The 19,285-nt window shown below is 40.2% G+C and overlaps 1 protein-coding gene across 1 annotated transcript in view; it reads left to right on the forward strand.

The window, feature by feature from the left end:
- The window catches only part of PARVA (parvin alpha), a 143,701-nt gene that overhangs the window by 96,245 nt on the left and 28,171 nt on the right, over window positions 1-19,285 (forward strand). Inside the window, exons 2-5 of the mRNA XM_008151019.3 lie at window positions 1,408-1,497; window positions 1,580-1,650; window positions 3,352-3,454; window positions 18,814-18,954. Coding sequence (XP_008149241.2) covers window positions 1,408-1,497; window positions 1,580-1,650; window positions 3,352-3,454; window positions 18,814-18,954 — 405 coding nt within the window. The remainder of the gene's footprint in view (window positions 1-1,407; window positions 1,498-1,579; window positions 1,651-3,351; window positions 3,455-18,813; window positions 18,955-19,285) is intronic.

The following is a 19,285-nucleotide window of genomic DNA, read 5'->3' on the forward strand; positions in this document are numbered from 1 at the left end:
GACCTGGGGGAGAATGTAGGTAGAGAAGGTCCTGGCCAGTAACAGCCCGTTTCTTCCCTGTCCAGTAGGCGCAGCCTCTCACCCACATAAAGCATGACTTTATTTTCACTTCCCATTCTTGCACAGCAGTGCTTATTAAGTGATGGAAATCTTGCTGCTTTGTGAGAAACAGCCTAGAAAAGAAGCAAACTGCCAGTCCCGGGGGGAATAGTAGGAGATACTATAGAAGTCTAAGGAAACAATTCTCTGGAAAGCAAATACAACCCTATACCTATAGAATCATTTCAGTCTTGAAGGAATTGCTTATATTTTTCATCATGTTTTATGGGGGAGAATTTTATAGGGTAATGGGTGTCTGTGAATTTGGAGATTCAAGACGGTGACTGGCTGATATCCCATATAAATGTCAAGGGCCCACAGCCACGGGATTAAATGCCAGCTTTATAATGCAAGTTGTGTCTCTTTGGGGTAGAGTGCCTTTGTTAGGCAATCTTGTTCTCCATCCAACTGCAACCATCAGTGAGTTTGATAATATGAAAGGACTCTTTGTAAGTGGCTGCCTTGTGCTCAAGAGTTCTTGCAAGTATATGCGGGCCATCAGTGAGGCCAGAGTCAATAAAAAATAAAATAAAATGGAAAGATGGGACATGGCTTCTATTAAGGTTGATTGCAGCGGCCATGTTAGTTCTTTAAGAACCTTTTGCTGACCGACACTTTCAGAGATAATGTGTTTTGTGTGTGTGTGCTTGATTGCTAAAAAGTAATTATCCGAACTGGAATTGAATAGAGAGGTGAGAGGATTTAAGTCACTGGTTTTAGGAGAGATGGGTCCTAGGGCCCTCAGCTCCTTAGAGCTTGAAGGGGTAAGACCAGAGCCTAGGGAAGAGGCTGGACTGAGACTTTCTCACAGCAGCTGGAAGGGGTGAAGTAGGACAATCAGAAAAATACTTGGGGATGCCAAACCAGGAGAGAAGGTTGAGCCGAGGATGGAGATGGCGTACAGCACGAAGGTAGCCTTCACGTGGTGCGCTCCTTCCTCCAGTCAACAGTGATCAGGCCCCACAGCAAGCCCTCTGAAGGAGGGGCGGCAGGACACAAAAGGCAGAGACTTAAGACTTCCCTGCCCACCTCACTTTCATTTATTCTGAGATAGTTTCTGAGAGGAGGCAGAGACCTCCCAGCTTCCTCTGAGGAAAGGGAATGGGGTGACAGCTGGAAGAAGTGAGCTGCAAGGGACAATTCAGTCCTTTGAGCAAGGAGAGCTGGGGAATTGATTGCAGCCTGAGTCACCGCTGTAACCAAACCTTAGTGGTTTTGTTTCTCAATATCAAAACCCAACACGTTTGTCAGATCCATCCCCCCTGTCATCGGCGGCTGTGACATGACTGTGCTTTCTTCTCCTTACAGTGTCCGAGCTTCAGGAGGAGGGCATGAACGCCATCAACCTGCCCCTCAGCCCCATTCCCTTCGAGCTGGACCCAGAGGACACCATGCTGGGTAACTGGGTCTCTTGTTCTCTGGGGTAGCCTGATGCCTCCCAGTGGAGCCACCCCCACTGATCCCCTTTTCTTTTTTAAAGAGGAGAATGAAGTGCGAACAATGGTGGATCCAAACTCACGCAGCGACCCCAAACTCCAAGAACTGATGAAGGTAAGAAGAAGGGGGCTCCAGTTGTCTCCCGGACACAACAGGTGTCTATAGACCACCCACCCTGTGTAGGCACCACGTGAGCCACTGCTGAGAGAATAAAGTCACATCAGTCCCTGCCTGTAGGCAGCTCATGGTCCAGTAAGTGAACATCTACGATTTAACAAAAGTGGGACAAATACCCAATGAATTATGCTGATAATAAGGATCAGAGAAGTTAGTGCAAATAAGCTCACATTTGCCAGGGTCTATTAGGCCACACACTCCTTTCACTGCTTTTATTAAGGACCCTCAAAAGCTCCTTGTGAGGTCGGAATGAGTTATCAGCCCTCATTTTACAGATGAGAAAACTGAGTCTCAGAGAAGCCAACTGGTTTATGGTCACAGCTGAGTGGAGGAGATGTAATTCAAACAGAAATAAATGGTATTAAATGAAATACTGTGCATAATATTTGGCATGTAGGCACCCCTCAAAATGTTCATTTCATCCCCCCTTCCAATTTCCCATCCTATGTTTTTCTTCTTCAACTTCTCCAACTTTCAGTTAAAACAAGACCAATAGGCACTGGGTGCCAGAGTGAGTCATTCAAACTGCAAATCTGAATATATCATTTTCCCGCTCAGAAACCTGTCTGCAGTTTCCCAACTGCAGGTTGAAGCCCACACTCCTGGGGTGGTATTTGGGGTCTCCATTGCTCTAGCTACCCCTTCAACCTTAGACTGTCCCCTGCCTGGCCACACATGGTCACCAGACCTGCTCCTGGTGGCCCCGCATACACGCCATGCTTGCTTCCAGCTCACCCACAGCCCTGCCTTTGTGTATGCCAATGATGGCGAACCTATGACACGCGTGTCAGCACTGACACGCGTAGGCATTTCTGATGACACGCGGCCGCTGAGGCTGCCGCATGCCGAGGATGAAACATTTGCTGCTCCTGAGGATGAAACATTTGCGAAATAATGTTTTTTCCTCAAAGTGACACACTACCCGAGTTATGCTCAGTTTTTTGGCGAAGTTTGACACACCAAGCTCAAAAGGTTGCCCATCACTGGTGTATGCAGTCCCCTTTAACCAGATACTTCTACTTCCTCTTCAGATTAGGGTCAAAGTGGGTTCATGTCCTCCAGGATGCCTCCTCTAAACCCTAGTGTTGTTGCTCAGCCCCTCTGGGTGCTGCTATGGTCTCTACATTTGGTTCCGTCAGTGTCGTCACCCTATGATACTTCGCTGTCTCCTTCACTAAGTACCGAGTTTCTTGGAGTTAGACTGATGGATTGTTCCATCATTGTACCCTCAGGATCCATCGCAGAGTGTGACATACAGGAGAGATTAATAAATGCTGGGTGGGTGGGTGGAGAGAGACAGAGAAGTGAGGAACACACGGAGGGCCATGGGTAAAGCTGGGTTTCAACTCCAAAGCCCATACTTGGCTCCGTACAAAGCCACACAGCCGGACACGGTGACTGCTGCTTGCCATTAGGGTAAGGAACACTGGCATCACCAGCACTAGAAGGGCTTTCACCTGAGAATTAGCAGCGCCGTTGGGGCTCACACTTGCAGCTGCTTGTCCACCCATTGGGTCGTGCGCATAGCTCTGCTGCTTTCAAGATCGGAAGTTCATTTAGATTGTACGTGTCCAGGATAAGAAAGCTGGTCTTGAAGGAAAGACCTTAGGACGCTTCTCTTATTTTCTCTCTCTCTAGGTATTAATTGACTGGATTAATGACGTGCTGGTTGGAGAAAGAATCATTGTGAAAGACCTGGCTGAAGATTTATATGACGGACAAGTCCTGCAGAAGCTGTTTGGTAAGAGGAGAGTTGACTGTTGCGGTGGATCTTTAATAGCAGGTGGATGGACCCCGTACTCCTGGTTAGAAGGAGTTGTTCCCAGTGGTGTTCACCTGCAATGGAATAGGAATGTGTACAGTGTGAATAACAGACCAGTAGAGCCTTTAGATGTCTTCTCAAAATCGGTTTTATGTGAATGAATGGCAAAGGGAGGCTCAATGACCAGATGGGGCTGCTGCCTCCCCGCCCCGGCCCCAGCAGTCAAGGTCCTCAACTGGTTAGATGAAAAGATTTCACTATATACTGGAAAACATGCCTCACCCTCTCCACAAAACTGCATTTGTGGCCTCTGTAGGTATATTCACATGTGTCTGGGTGTGTGTATGTATCACCTATGAGTGTGTGTGTTTGAGCACATGTGTATGGGCCTCTGTGATCTATGGGTCTGTGTGCGTGCCTCTGTGACGTGTGTGTGTGTGTGTGTGTGTGTGTGTGTGTGTGTGTGTTCCTGTGCGTGCCCTTCTCTAGGTTGGGTGCAAATGTGTGGGATTATGTGCCTGTGTGACCAGTCTCAGTGTCGTCACCTCTGTGAAGGTGTGTATCCCTGTGTAGGTTCATGGCTATTCATGTGAAAATTAAGGTCATGGAAGAGGGAAAGGAGAATTCAGGGGTGATCTTAGTGTTGAAAAGATAAATTGAACTTGAATGAATTTGGACTTCCCCTCACTGTTCTCCATTTTTTTCTCTTGTCGAAACCTCTGCCCAGAGTTCTAGACTTTCTGCTTAATTGTCCACTAGACACCTGCACACATGGTTCTCTTCCACCTCAGAGGTTTGGGCAAGAGAAAATAATTATTAAAGTTGTACGTTTTGGGGAAGAATACCACCAAAGTGATGTTTCCTTCTCATTGTATCATATAAGGAGGACATGATGTTAACATCTTATTATTAGTGATGTTCACTTTGATCATTTGGTTAAAGTGGTGTCTGCCAGATTTCTTCACTGTAAAGTTACTGTTTTTCTCTTTGTAATTAATTTATTTGGGAGGAGACAGGTTAAGACTTGCACATATCTTGTTTCTCCTTAAACTTCTTTCACTAATTTCAATTGGCGGAGCAGGCCTGCCTCAATTAGTACTGTGGTGGTCTAGTGAGGATTTTCTGTTTTCCTTATTCCTTCTACATTTATTAGTTGGAATTCTTCTGTAAGGAAACACTGTCCTCTATTCCCCAGTTACTTATTTATGTCAGTATGGACACAAGGATACTTATTTTATACTATACATTATAATCCAACACCATCGTTATTCATTTTTTCTGATATACTTCCCGCTTTGACCCTTGGTTGGTTTCTGCACACTTTTGACATGCTGCTTCCTTTTTTTTTTTTTTTCTTAGCACTTTCTGGCATTGTAAGATATACCAGGCTCATCTTCTGTTTTCCTTATGTTAGCCCTGGAATCAACCACTTCTCCAAGGAGCCCTGATTTCTTTTATTAGATGTGTATTTAGAAATCAATATCTGGGCATATTAGTGAGTGGTGACTTTTTGTTGAAGTACAATTGACATACAGTATTATTAGTTTCAGGTGTCCAGTATATGAGGTGATCATCCCATCTGAAATCTAGTAACCGCCTACACCATACTGTTATTACAATATTATTGACTCTACTAGTAGCCCTGCGCATGAATCTGTGTGCCAGTAGCTGTTTGTGGGGCCTGGCCGCTCCGCGCTCACTGCCCAGAGGCTCTCCGTGGCCCAGAGGCCGATCCGCACCCTGGTGCGGAACGCTGCCAACTCTCAGCAGCTGCCCCCTGGGACTGGGGGACTCGGGCGGGGCTGAGAGGACTGGGCACTGCCATCTTGTGGCTATGGGTGCCACCATCTTTGTGATGGAGTGATGGTTAATTTGCATATTATCCTTTTATTAGATAGGATTCCCTAGACTGTACTGTTTATTTCTGTGATTATTTTGTAACTACCAATTTGTACTTCTTAATCTCTTTTACCTTTTTGACCCACCAATTTGTTCTCTCTGAGTCTGCTTCTATTTTCATTTTGTTTTTAGATTTTCACATATAAGTGAAATCATATGGTGCTTGTCTTTCTCTAAACTATTTCACTTTCCTTAATACTCTCTAGGTCCATCCATGTTGTTACAAATCTAAGATTTCATGCTTTTTTATAATGGAGTAATATTCCATTGGACATACATACATATTTTGGAATAGTTTGAGAAGGATAGGTATTAATTCTTCTTTGGACGTTTGGTAAAATGCACTTGTGAAGCCATCTGATCCAGGTCTTTTGTTTGTTGGGAGTTTTTTTTAATTACTGATTGGATTTTGTTATTAATTATCAGTCTGTTCAGATTGTTTCTTTCTGATTCAGTCTTGGAAGCTTGTATGTTTCTAGGATTTAACAATTTCTTTCAAATTGTCCAATTTGTTGGCATATTTGTGCATAGTATTTTCTTATAATTCTTTGTATTTCTGTGGTATTAGTTGTTACTACTTCTCTTATTTCTGGTCGTATGTATTTGGGCCCTCTCTCCTTTCTTCTTCATGAGTCTGGCTAAAAGTTAATCAATTGTGTTTATCTTTTTAATGAACCAGCTCTTGGTTTGATTGATCTTTTCTGTTGTTTCTTCAAACTATTTTGTTTCTTTCTGCTCTGATCTTTATTTTTTCTTTACTTCCATTCACTTTGGGCTTTGTTATTTTCTAGTGCCTTTTGGTGTAAGGTTAGTTTGTTAATTCAAGATGTTTATTGTTTCTTTAAGTAGGTCGTCATTGCTACGAATTTCCTTCTTAGAACTGCTTTCTCTATGTCCCATAGATTTTGGGTGGTTGTGTTTTCATTTTAATTTGTCTCAAGATAGCTTTTTATTTCCCCCCCTTGATTTCATTGTAATTGATTTCTAGTTCCATATTAATGTAATAGGAGAGGATGTTTGCTATGACTTTAAACTTATTAAATTTATTGAGACATTTTGTGTCCTAACATGTGGTCTGTCCTGGAAAATGTTCTGTATGCACTTGAAAAGAATGTATATTTTGCTACTTTTGGTTGAAATGTTCTAAAAATACCAATTAAGTACATCTGGTCTAATGTGTCATTAAGTCCACTGTTTCTTTTTTATTTTCTATCTGGATTATGTATTCACTGATGTCAATAGGGTGTTAAAGTCCCCACTATTACTGTGGATGTCTCCCTTTATATCTGTCAATATTTGCTTTATACATTTAGGTGCTCCTACATTGGGTGCGTAAATGTTTATAAGAGTTTTATCCTCTTGTTGGATTGATCCCATTCTCATTACAAAATGCCCTTTTTTGTCTATTGTTACATCCTTTGGTTTAAAGTCCATTTTACTTCATATAAGTATTGCTGCCCCAGCTTTTTTTCATTTATGTTTGCATGAAATGTATTTTTGCATCACTTTACTTTCAGTCTGTGTCTGCTTTTAATCTAAAGTGGGTCTCTTGTAGGCAGCATATGTATAGGTCTTGTGTTTCTATCCATTCAGCCACCCTATGTCTTTTAATTGGAGCATTTAGTCCATTTACATTTAAAGTAATTATTGATAGGTATGTACTTATTGCCACTTGGTTTTTGTAGTTCTCTTTTCCTTTCTTATCCTCTTGCTATCTTGTATGACTTTCTATAGTGTTATGTTTAGGTTCCTTTCTCTTTATTTCTTGATTATATCCTTTTGGTTGTCAGTTACCACGTGCTTCCCATATACCACACTATGTTTACAGCAGTCTATTTTAAGTTGATGGTTGCTTTAGTTCAAACACATTCTAAAATCACTACAATTTTTACTCACGCCCTCCATATTTGTTTTTGTCATTCTTTTTTTCTTTTCTTTTGTTTGTGGGTAGTCCTTAGTTTATTGTTGTAATTACAAATGATCTTTCTACTTTTGTTTTTTAATATTTTTGCTTTTACTGTTTGCCTGTCAGTGAGAATATTTTTCTCTCTGCTTCTTAAAGAAGTCCCTTGGTTTGTGGTGATGAACTCTTAAGTTTTTCTTTCTGAGCAACTCTTTATCTCGCCTTTGATTTTAAATGATAGCCTAGTTATCTTGGTTTTAGGTGTTTTCCTTTCATCCCTTTGAATATTTTGTGCCATTTCCTTTTGGCCTGCAGTTTCTGTTGAGAAATCAGCTGACAGTCTCATGGGAGTTCCCTTGTATGTTACTATTTGCCTCTTGCTGTTTTTAAGATGCAATCTTTGTCTTTAACCTTTGGCATTTTAATTATAATGTGTCTTGGTGTAGACCTCTTTGGGTTCATCTTGTTCAGGGCTCTGTACTTCCTGGACCAGTATGTCTATTTTGTTCATTAGGTTGGGGAAATTTTCAGTCATTATTTCTTCAAATAGGTTTTCAATCCCTTGCACTCTCCCTTCTCCTTCTGGTAACCCTATGATGTTATCCCAAAGGTCCTTAAACTGTCCTCATTAATATATATATATATATATATATATATATATATATATATATATATATATACACACACACACACACACACACACACACACATACACATACATACATATATTTTTTTTTTCTGCTTTTGGTTGTTTCCCACTATCTTTTCTCACAAAGTGCTGATTTGATCCTCTGCTTCATCTAATCTGCTATTGATTCCACCTAATGCATTCTTCATTTCTAAATGCTACTTTTTATATTTTCTATCTCTTTTTTGAAGTTCTCACTAAGTTCATCTATTTTTTCCTAAATGCATTGAACATTTTTTTTTATAACTAGTGTTTTGAACTCTGGTAGATTGCTTATCTTCATTTTATTTACTTCTTTTTATGTATTAGGTAGATAGCTACATCTCCTATCTTGGAAGAGTGGCTTTATGTAGTAGGTGTCCTGTGGGACCTAGTCTTTCTTGTCTCCTGATCCAGGTGCTCCAAGGTATCCCTTGTGTGGGTTGTGTGTGCCCTCCTGCCATATTTAAGCCTTTATTGATATTGGCACCTCAGTGTGGTTGATCCTCAGGCTGACAGGCTAAGAGTGCTAGTGATGACTATAGCGGATGAGCTGATGTGCGGGAGGCTGACCCCACAGAGCAGGAGTCACTTAAGCAGGGCTCTTGTGCCAAGCGAATCTGCCCTTTAGGTGTGTCGTTCGTGGAGCTGGTTGGGTGTTGCTATGATGCAGTCTAAAGCCAGCCACCAGGTGTGTTGGTTCTGGAGCCTCTTGGGAGGGGCTCCATTGCAGGCCAAGGTCAGCTGCTGCTTGTGCTGCGCTTAAGGCCACCGAGTAGGAGCTACAAAGTGATCTGTGGTTGGTTATTACATGTGCTGGCCTTGCAGGAACTTTGGAGAGGCTATGCTCCAAACCAAGGCTGGTTGCCTCTTATACTCAGCTTGGGACGCTTTGGTGGGCACTACCAAATGAGATGAGGCCAACCGCCACTTGGGTTTGTGGTCATTCAGTTGCCAATACAGGCCACCACTTATGCCAGGTTTCAGGCCATCTGATAGGAGTTAGAAGCAGTTACAATACAATTTGAAACTGTTGCTGCCTGTGCTGAGCTTGAGGTCACTTATCAAGAGGTGAAAGGCATTCTGAGGCCAACAGCTGCTTGTTTGGGGTTTGCAGACCTTTGGGAGTATTTAGGAAAGACCACAGCGTGAACAAAGGCAGGCCACTTGTGTGGAGGAGCCACTGGAAGACGTTCGGGTCCAGCACAAGAATTGGGGGTGGGGAGCAGGGTGTCAGGGATTCACCTGGCAAGGACAAATGGTGTTAGCCAGATTTGGCACCAGCCAGCACTTCTGCCCCTGGAGAGAGCCTCCTTGGCCCCTCCAGCCCTCATCCTAAAGCTTGTCAATTTAGTTCCTCCCTGTATGTTTCTGGCACTCTTGGAGCCGTTGCCCCTGTGCTGGAGCCCAGGGAATTTGTGAGCAAGTGAGTCCTTATGGGGCTGGGCATCCTTAACCCTCACGGGGACCTCTGCAGCTGAGATAGCTGTCTCAATGCTTAGTCATCATGATTGTAACACCTGTCTTTTTAGATGGTTGTCCTATAATTTAGTTGTAATTTTGATGTGGGAGGAGGCAAGCACAGTGATATGTCATGGTGGCAGCATGTACCCTTGACATGATGCAGTGAAAAGGGTACTTCCCTTCTGTGGGCTTCCTCACCAAAACCCATGGCACCCGTCTATACACAAGAAAAACCCAGCACTCCTCAAAACTGCCGAGGTCATGAAAAACAAGGGAAGTTTGAAAAACTGACACAGAACAGGAGACTGAGGAGACAGTGATTAGTAGGTGTTAACAACTGGTAAAACTGGATTCAGGATGTGCAGGATTGTCTGAACTATCATTTTAGCTCTTCTGTAAACCTTAAAAGCTTTCTAAAATGAAAAGTTTATTGACAGAAAGAAGATGAGCCCACATCATAGAGGACCTTGAACTAAGAACTTTAGACTATTTTCAGTGGTTGGTAAGCAAAGTGACAAAATCAGAAATGGGGCTTTAAGAAGATCAGCACCTGGAGGGCTGCTTAGACGCAATGGAGGAAATTCCAGCAGAGTATCTATCTCCTTGTGAGATAATTATGGTATCAAATTACAGGAGTGGCAGTACAGGTGGGAAAAGCTTTAAGAGAACTAGTGATGTAGGGAATGAGCAGCTAAAGTAAACCAGGCTGATTCTAAGTGGTGGGTATCAAATGGGAATGACTCCATGAATCCTAGGAGGAGCAGCAACTTAAAGGGCTTTGATCATATTGGTTTTGAGAGTTGCTTTCTTACACCCAAACGTACTTCAGCTGAAGTAGCAGCTATGCTAAAACTAAACGAGGAATGAAGAAAGACACAAGCTCTGAGTTCCAATCTTGTTTCTTCTACTAAAATATTCCTCTGCAGCAAAGATCAGGAGATTGCCTATGCAGCCTTGTAGCTGGGCTGTCTAATACAGTACCTAGTCACATGTAGCTATTAAAAATAACTAAAATCTAAAATGCGTTTACTTAGTCACACCAGCTACATTTCAAGAGCTTAGTAGCCGAATGTGTCTAGTGGCTACCGTATTGGGTGGTGTAGAAATGAAAATTTCCATTATAACAGGACATTCTTTTGCGCAGCACTGCTCTAAGGTCTTCCTATAACAGTCATTGATTCTAGGAGAGTTGAAGATAATGCTCACTGCTATTATTAAACTGGTGGAGTCATTTTGTGGACTATGAAAAACTCAAAAGCTGGATGAAAGTCTTATTACTATTATTCTGTAAGTAGCAGAGAAGCTCTCTACAATGTCTTACTAAGTAAAAAGAAAGCATGGTGTAGAACTGTTTGTATAGTATGTCAGTGTGTGTGTTAAAGGACACATCTAATGCTTGAGTATGTAGAGACTACCTCTGGTTAATAGTCACAATAAGCTTTCTCTGTAGAATGAGACTAGGGCACTTGGGATGACAATGTGGAGAGGAGACTTAATTTTCACAGCTTGAATTTCTTTCATGTTTGCATATTATCAATCTTATAAAAAGTGGTAGAGTACATATGTAAATTTCAGTAGCAAAACTGAATTAATTTGATAGATGTCGAATAATACATGATCCATTTCAACAGCTATCCCAAGGAAAATAGGAAGAAAAGGAAACTACATAAATATGATAAAGACCAATATATGTAACCTAACAGTGAACTTACTAAATAGTAAAATATCAAAGAAATGGTATTAGGAACAAGTCAGAAATGTTGGCTATCACCACCGTTATAAGTGTTTTTGACAAAGTAATAGTTAATATAATGACAGGAAAATTCTCTGTTCAGTATGATGGCTAAGTAAGTGTTCAAATCAAATTCTCTTGGTATTGCACACTTTATAAACATACTTTTTGTATTGCACGGCTAAAATGGTGTGGGAAGGAAGTTCTCCGAATGCCAAATATAATAAAGTGTAAATCCAATGAGATAAGTGTTAATTCCTAATGGCTTATAGCCTGAGGTTTAATGGGTCACACATACAGGATCAAGAGACAAAGCCTGTATAGAGTCTGAGCAGGAAAGGCGGTTGGATAAGAAACCCATTAAAAAGGCTCTCTGAAGGGCAATACTTTCGGTGGATCAACTAGAAATCTGGTCCCACAGAGAGAGACAGTAAGGGTAAATGTCTCTCAGATTTGGATATGAGCGGAACAATAAAAAAAGTCTGAACTTGGTAATTCCTTATCAAACCTCTGTACTTACACAGATTTAGGACTAGGATTCACACTAATTATTTGCATTTAAAAGTCCTAAGCTGAAAATGTAGTTAACATGTGGCCCAGTTTTAGTGCTCCGCAAGGCAAAAGCGAAAATGTATCCTTTTAGAGAAATGAATTTGAAAACAAGGTCACAAAAAACTCCCAGAGATAAAGTTCCAGAGAAAATGAGCCCAAAATCAGAAATCACAAAACCTAGGAGAAGCAAGCTATAATGAGCAGGCATCAGCAGAAACAATCAACTGTAGGTCCATCCCATCATTGCCATACATATTAACAACTGATCAGTTATGGAACATTAAGTATGTTTAATATGTTAAAATAAAAGTTTTAAAAGGCTATTGAAAGGATAATTAAAGAATAGGAACTATCAAAATTGGATAGGGCAAATCTGAAAGAAACAAATGGAATTTCTAGAGATGAAAAAATGTAATAATGAAATTAGAAACCTCAATGGATTCTCAGCTAAAGAAGGAATTCGATAAACTAGAAGATGGCACTAAAGAAATTACCTAGAATGCAATATAGAGAGACAACAGTGCAAAAAAAAACAGAATTAAAGACAGATTTTTTTTTAAAGAAGATGCAACATATGGCTAATTGGAATTCTAGCAGTAGAAGAGAAAGATATTAGAGTATAAGCAATATTTAAAGACATAACAACTGAGAATTTTCTAGAATTGATGAAAGACATGAACTCCCAGATTCAGGAAGCTCTGGGAATCCCAAACAAGATAAAGAATAAGAAATATATACTAATTAATGTCTATATACTTTAATGTCTACATACTTCATAATGAAACCTAAAAACACTAAAGATAGATTACCTATAAAAAAACTACGTACTGAATGCTGTCTTTCATCAGGAACAAAAGACAAAAAAAAATATTGAAATGAAATCTTCAAGTGCAGAAAAAAATTGTCAACTTACAAGTTTATACCCAGAAAAAAAAAACTTTTAAAATGAAGAGAAAATAAATGCATTTTAAATCAACTAAAACAGAAAAGGTTTACTACCAACAGAACTTCACTAAAAGGAATTTCTGAAGGATGTACTCCAGGAAGAAAGAAAATGAATCTAAAAGGAAGATCTGAAATGCAACCAAAAATGATGAGCAAAAAAGATTACCATGGTGGGTAGATTGAAGCAATAATTGAACAAATATAAAATAATCACAATCATGTCTAATTTGTTCATTTAAAAAATTAAGATAGAATCAGAGTACTAGAAAATTATAGTGCTTAAGTTAGAGTGTCATTGGAGTTAGTTTGCTGAGTACAATATCTAGTACTAAGTATTGTATTATTTAGTACTAAAGGCCTGATGCACGCAAGAGTAGGCCTTCCTTCCCTTGGCTGCCAGCACCATCTTCCCTCCGGCACCCGGGACCTGGGCTTCCCTCCTCCTGCTGCTGGCGGGCACCCAGGACCCAGGCTAACTTCCCTCTGGCCCCAGCTTCATCAGGAAGGATGTCTGGAATGACGTCCAGAAGACGTCTGGTCTAATTAGCATATTACCCTTTTATTATTATAGATGTTGATAAAGATGCTGATTAATTTAAGATTCTATTACATTAAATGTATGTGATAAATTTTCTAAGGTAGCCGCTAAAATAATAAAAGAGTGTGTGTAACCTTCATACTAGTAATGGGGAGAAAATTAAATGAAAAGGAATAGAAACTTTAATCCAAGGATGTAAGGGAAAGTAAAGGTACAGAAAAGCTGTATAATAAAAGTAAATCCAAGTATAGTGGTAAACCCATCAATGTAAATCGACTTTATCCATTTAAAAAAGATTGTCAGACTAGATAACAAAACAAAATCTCGTTACATGCTATCTACATTTACAAGACAAAGGTTGAAAGAAAATCCGTGGAAATAATTATATATGTTAGGTGATTACTAATTAAAAGAAAGCTGGGGTAACTATTTTTATATCAGACAAAATAGATTTTAAGGCCAAAAGCATTACTACAGAGAATCTCTATCTATTGATTGAGACTAAAGTTACCAGGAAAATAAGATTTTTAAATATAAATGCACTTTTGTGAATCAAATGTATAAAAATTCAAAATGACAGCCCTAGCCGGTTGTGCAGTGGTTAGAGCATCAGTCTGTGGAATGGGAATGAAAGGTCACGGGTTCAATTCCAATAAAGGGCATGTACCTCAGTTGCAGGCTTGATCCCTGGTCCTTATTGGGGTGCATGTGGGTTGATGGGTCTCTCTTACTTCTTTATATTCTCTCTAAAAATATCAGTGGAAAAAATATCCTCTGGTGAGCATTAACAAAAAACAAATCAAAAATCAAAAATGACAATCAGAATTACAAGAACTTGACAAATCTATCACAGTGGTAGATTTTTTTTAACACAAGTCTCCTAATAACACACTAACAAAAAAGTTCATAAGGATAGAAAAGATTTGGACACTATAATTAACTAGCTATACCTCAAAACCACAGTATTCTCATTCTTTTCAACTGCACATGGAAGACTTACAAAATTTGACCGTGTCCACAAAGTAAGTCTCAACAAATTATTACACAGACCAGGTTTTCTGACCATGATACATAAAATAAAAAAAAATTTAACCCTTCCCATATAATTGGAAACACAAATATAATAACTTAGGACTCACTCATACTGAAACAAGGATGTATGTATTCTACTTCTTTGAGAGGTGGGTACATTAACATAGTAAGATTTATATGGCAACATTTTCACTAGGACATCTCAGTTCTTCTACCATTCAGAGTAATTGAGTTTTTCTTCCTTGTATTGATATTTCAGAACTTCTGAATAATGCTGTTTCATTTTTTGCTAACTTCAAAAACAACGGAAAGATTCACAAAATAATTCTACTTGAGAAAATTTTCTAAAAAGCAAAATCATGCCTACTACTTTACAACAAGTTAAACTAATGATGAACAATTTTCAGAACTATGGCAACATATGAGAGACAATTTCCTGGAGGACTCAAATTTCTGCAACAGAAAATTTCCATAGCACTAGCTAAATTTGCCTAATAAAGAACAAAAGAGGAAAACTATGAGTCTTGAAAAACAAATTTTCTTTAACTCCTTAGCAACAGAGAGTGAGTTTTATTATTTAACTGTAGGACTATTTGAGTGGATCTCTTAAATTTTGAGAGTTGAATATTTTTTAAAAAGGGCTAGGAATAGCAGAAAAGGTTCTCAGGTAAATCTTTTAAAATGTCATAAAATTGAAATAAGTGATATAAGCTTACAAAATAGAGATGGCTATGTTTTATCTTATTTGCATCCCCCCCCAAAAAATGCTAAAAATTCAGATAAACAATAATAGAACTATTAAGGGGATTTGGTGAGATGACTGTATTCAAGAAGAAAATCTGTAAGGTAAAGCAACAATTTTTATTTTTATCAGCAATAATCATTTGGTCACACACACACACACACCCCACATGTTTATTGAAACTTGATTACCAATAAGGAAAAGTAGGATATAACTTGACAGGGGAATGGTTGAATGAAAAAGGTTATAAGTCCTATAAAAGAATGAGTTATATTGATATCTATCAATGTAGAAAGATACCCATGATATATGTTTGAGTGAGACATATCATATCTATACATATAAAAGCCTAAGAGACCGGTCAACCAGTCGCTATGACGCACACTGACCACCAGGGGGGGGCAGATGCTCAATGCAGGAGCTGCCCCCTGGTGGTCAGTGTGCTCCCACAGCCAACCTCCCGTTGCCCGTCAACCTTCCACGGTCCCTCCCCCTGGCCGGCTGGCCCCGATAGGAACTGGACGAGATGGCCCTGATCAGCTCCAATCGCCCGCCAGGCCAAGGGACCCCACCCATGCATGAATTCATGCACTGGGCCTCTAGTAGAGACATAAAGAGACTGAAAAGACTATAGAAAAGATTGATAAAGCTGAGACCTGTTTTTTTTTTTTAAGGTAAACAAAATTGACAAACCTTTAGCAAGACTCACCAGAGGGACAGGGGGCACAAATAAAATCAGAATACAGCTGATGCCACAGATACAAAGGATCATAAGAGACTACCACAATGAGCCCTGCCTGGTGTGGCTCAGTTGATTGGAGCATATCCTGTACACCTAAAGGTCACAGGTTTGGTTCCCAGTCAGGGCACATACCCAGGTTGCAGGTTTGATCCCAGGTCAGGGTGCCTATAGTAGGCAACCAATGAGCTTTCTCTCCCTAAAATCAATAAAAACATATCCTCAAGTGAGGAATTTTTAAAGAGATATCACCTCACACCTGTTACAATGAAAGACAAGAATTATGTGTTGGCAAAGACATAATTAAAGGGAACCCTGTGTGCTGTTGGTGGGAATGTAAATTGGTACAGCCATTGTGGAAAACTATATGGAGGTTTCTCAAAAAATTAAAAATAGAACTACCATATGATCCAGCAATTCCACTTCTGGGTATTTATCTAAAGAAAACAAAACACTAACTCCAAAAGATAGATGCACCTTGTGTTCCTTGAAGCATTAATGACAATAGCCAAGATATGGAAACAACATGTCTATCAATGGATGAACGGATAAAGAAAATGTGATTTATGTATGTAATGAAATTTGGCCATAGAAAAGAATAAAATCCTGCGATTTGTAAGAACATGGATGGACCTTGAGGGCATTATGGTAGGTGAAATAATTCAGACAGACAAATACCATATGATCTCACTTATATGTCAAAGAAAAGAAAAACAACAAAGAACAGATTGGTGGTTGCCAGAGACAGGGACATGGAGGGTGAAGGGGATAAAAAAAAAAGTAAATACACAAGTAAACAAAAAAGAGTTACACCTATATATATTGACATAGAAAAATACTCATGTCCTTGCGTGGTAAAACCTGTAGTAGAAAAATGTATACAAGGTAATCTCACTTTCATTAGTGAGAGACAACTCTGAGTTCTGTGTGTATTATGAGCATGAAGAGATATGCCTAGAACTGTTAATTAGGGTTACCTCAAGATAGCCTCTCCTCAAGTCCACATAATGCCAACGCCTAAAATAAAATATCCAACCATAAAATTAAAGGCAAAAAGAAAAACCGAAAGCCTGATTACTAAAGTGGAAAAAAGGACAGTGGAATTGCATTTTCTAAAAAATTAGGAATGCAAAAGAAATAAAGCCTTAAAAGTGCCTCTAAATAAACAATGCCAGATGCTTAAAAAAAAACAAACACAAAAAACTTGAGGAAGAATGCATTATAATTTTAGTGTCTGACTACTTAAAAATATTGGTGGGACAGAGAAACAATGATTGTCCTAGTAGGTACTGTGTAAAATCCACGTTTTTAGAAATGAAAACAGAATGCACCAATAGTGCAAAAAAAAAGAAAGAAAAAGAAAAGTGACCAACCTAGGAAACAGACTCAGAGACCTAAGCTCTTCACTCTAAGCAGTCCAAAGCCGGCAGGCTATAAATATGGAAATTCATAGGCAATCATATAATACAATAAGGCTAGCTACAGTGGCTCTCATGCTGCCACTCCTCCCCTCCGACCTCCCAGCCCACTCCCAGGACAGTGTCGCCTTTCTGTCCCAGGAGTATTTCCCTCTGAGCCAAGATAAGGCTTCACAGGTTTCCTTAACCTAGCACTTCGGGCAGCCTCTACCGAACTCCCCACACTGTAGCTGCAATGGAAGATGAAAACAACCTGTCATTCCTTCAGCAGAAGAGAATCCAAGATAGGAATTCGCAGCCTAAAAATGGGAAAGGCTCATGGGGCCTCTTCAAGGTGTAACATTCAAGAGGAAGACATTTAGATGCAGGCTTGCTAAATCCCTGAACTTTAGAAATAAAGAATGATGGCTTCGGGCAACTACAGAGGAAGTTAATATTTCAGGCCATCAGAGATGAGAATAGCTCGAGATCATCCTTATTAAAGCACTGAAAAGAATTAAATGCACAGGACCTGCAGGAATTCTCCAGTGGCAACCTCATCATTACCCAAGGGGCGTTTGACTTGGATCAGCTAGAGCTCCTTGAAAATAAAATAAGTAATGTTAGCAATAGGGGCATCACTGATGGATGGTAAAGTTTAATTACTTTGCATGACAGCCTCTAAAAATGAGGGGAAAAGATACTTTAAATATGTTTCAGAGTGTCAGTTCTATTAATCCTGAATGAGGTGTGGAGGGCAACTCAGAGGGATCTAATAGCAGACAGTGTATTTCTCGTTACAGAGTCTAAAGTTGTTCTTTCTAATAGACAAGCATAAGAATTTAGACAAATAAAGGCAAAGAACAATCTATTTTAAGTATTAAGGGGTTATATCATTGCATACAATAACCATTGATTTTTAAACATACCATTATGTAAGTACCACCCTTACCCAGAAGTTTTGACTTCAGGTTAAAGATATTAGTACATTATTAAAATGTTTCTTAAGTGTTTTTCCCTAAGGCAGTGGCCGGCAAACTCATTAGTCAACAGAGGGGCAAACCGCGGCTCGCGAGCCGCAGTTTGCCAACCACTGAACTAGGACATGCCAAAATAAGTAACTTTCCAGGAGGGTTTTAAAGGAAAGAAGGTACTTAAAACAGATAAATATGACTCAGCGTGACACATATTATACTATGGGGATGTACAAAATGTCTTGAATAAGGACTTGCCCAGGGGAAGCACAGAAGGCTTTCCAGGTAGGGCACAAAGATGTCCTTGGAGAAGGCAGAATGGAAAAGAGGAGGGAGAACACCCAGAATGGTAGAAAAAAAGAGTTCCAATATGACGGACTGGGTTAAAGGCCCCACTTCTAAGGTCCTGGGATCTTATAATTTGGGGATTCAAGGTTTTCACCTATTGGCCCCACCAGTGCCACTGCCAGATGAGGAGGGGAGAGCACTGTCCCTCATCTACAGGCATACCTCAGGGATCCTCTGGGTTTGGTTCCAGATCCCTGCAATAAAATGAGTCATAATCTTTTTGCTGGGTCTGGCCTTCAATTTGTAAAAAACACATCTCCGAAGAGCAATAAAGCAAAGTGCAATAAAACGAGGTATGTATGTGTATGTTGAGCGAGCTAGTGAATGTGTGAGGGCATGCCTACGAGTTGTGGGGTTGCCTGTGGCCCAAGATCACAGCTGTTCTCTTTTCCTGTGTCGCCCCCAGAGAAACTGGAGAGTGAGAAGCTGAACGTGGCTGAGGTCACCCAGTCAGAGATTGCGCAGAAGCAAAAGCTGCAGACTGTCCTGGAGAAGATCAACGAAACCCTGAAACTTCCTCCCAGAAGCATCAAGTGGAATGTGGACTGTGAGTGTTACCGAGAGAAACTGGTCTGGTGAAGGATGCCTTTGGTCTGTTCCGTGAGGTTTCCCCAAGAAGCCAGCCGGGAAGCTGGCCGGCCCTGGGTGGGTGCAGGCCCATTCCTCTTACTAAGGAGGGACACATCTCCCACACAGAGGACTGGTCTCTGCGACAAGAGATGTCAAAATCCAGGGTGCCTTTTCTGTAGGAGCTCGTGTAAGATGGGGAGAGGAAGGACACTCGTGTTCATTGAGCTACTAATATGTCCCAGCATGACCTTCTGAGAACGCTCTTGTAGGGGCTTCAGGAGGCAGAGATCCCTAAGTGAGCGCAGGCA

The sequence above is a fragment of the Eptesicus fuscus genome, chromosome 13 (assembly GCF_027574615.1).
Source record: "Eptesicus fuscus isolate TK198812 chromosome 13, DD_ASM_mEF_20220401, whole genome shotgun sequence".
In the NCBI taxonomy this organism is placed as follows: Eukaryota; Metazoa; Chordata; class Mammalia; order Chiroptera; family Vespertilionidae; genus Eptesicus; species Eptesicus fuscus.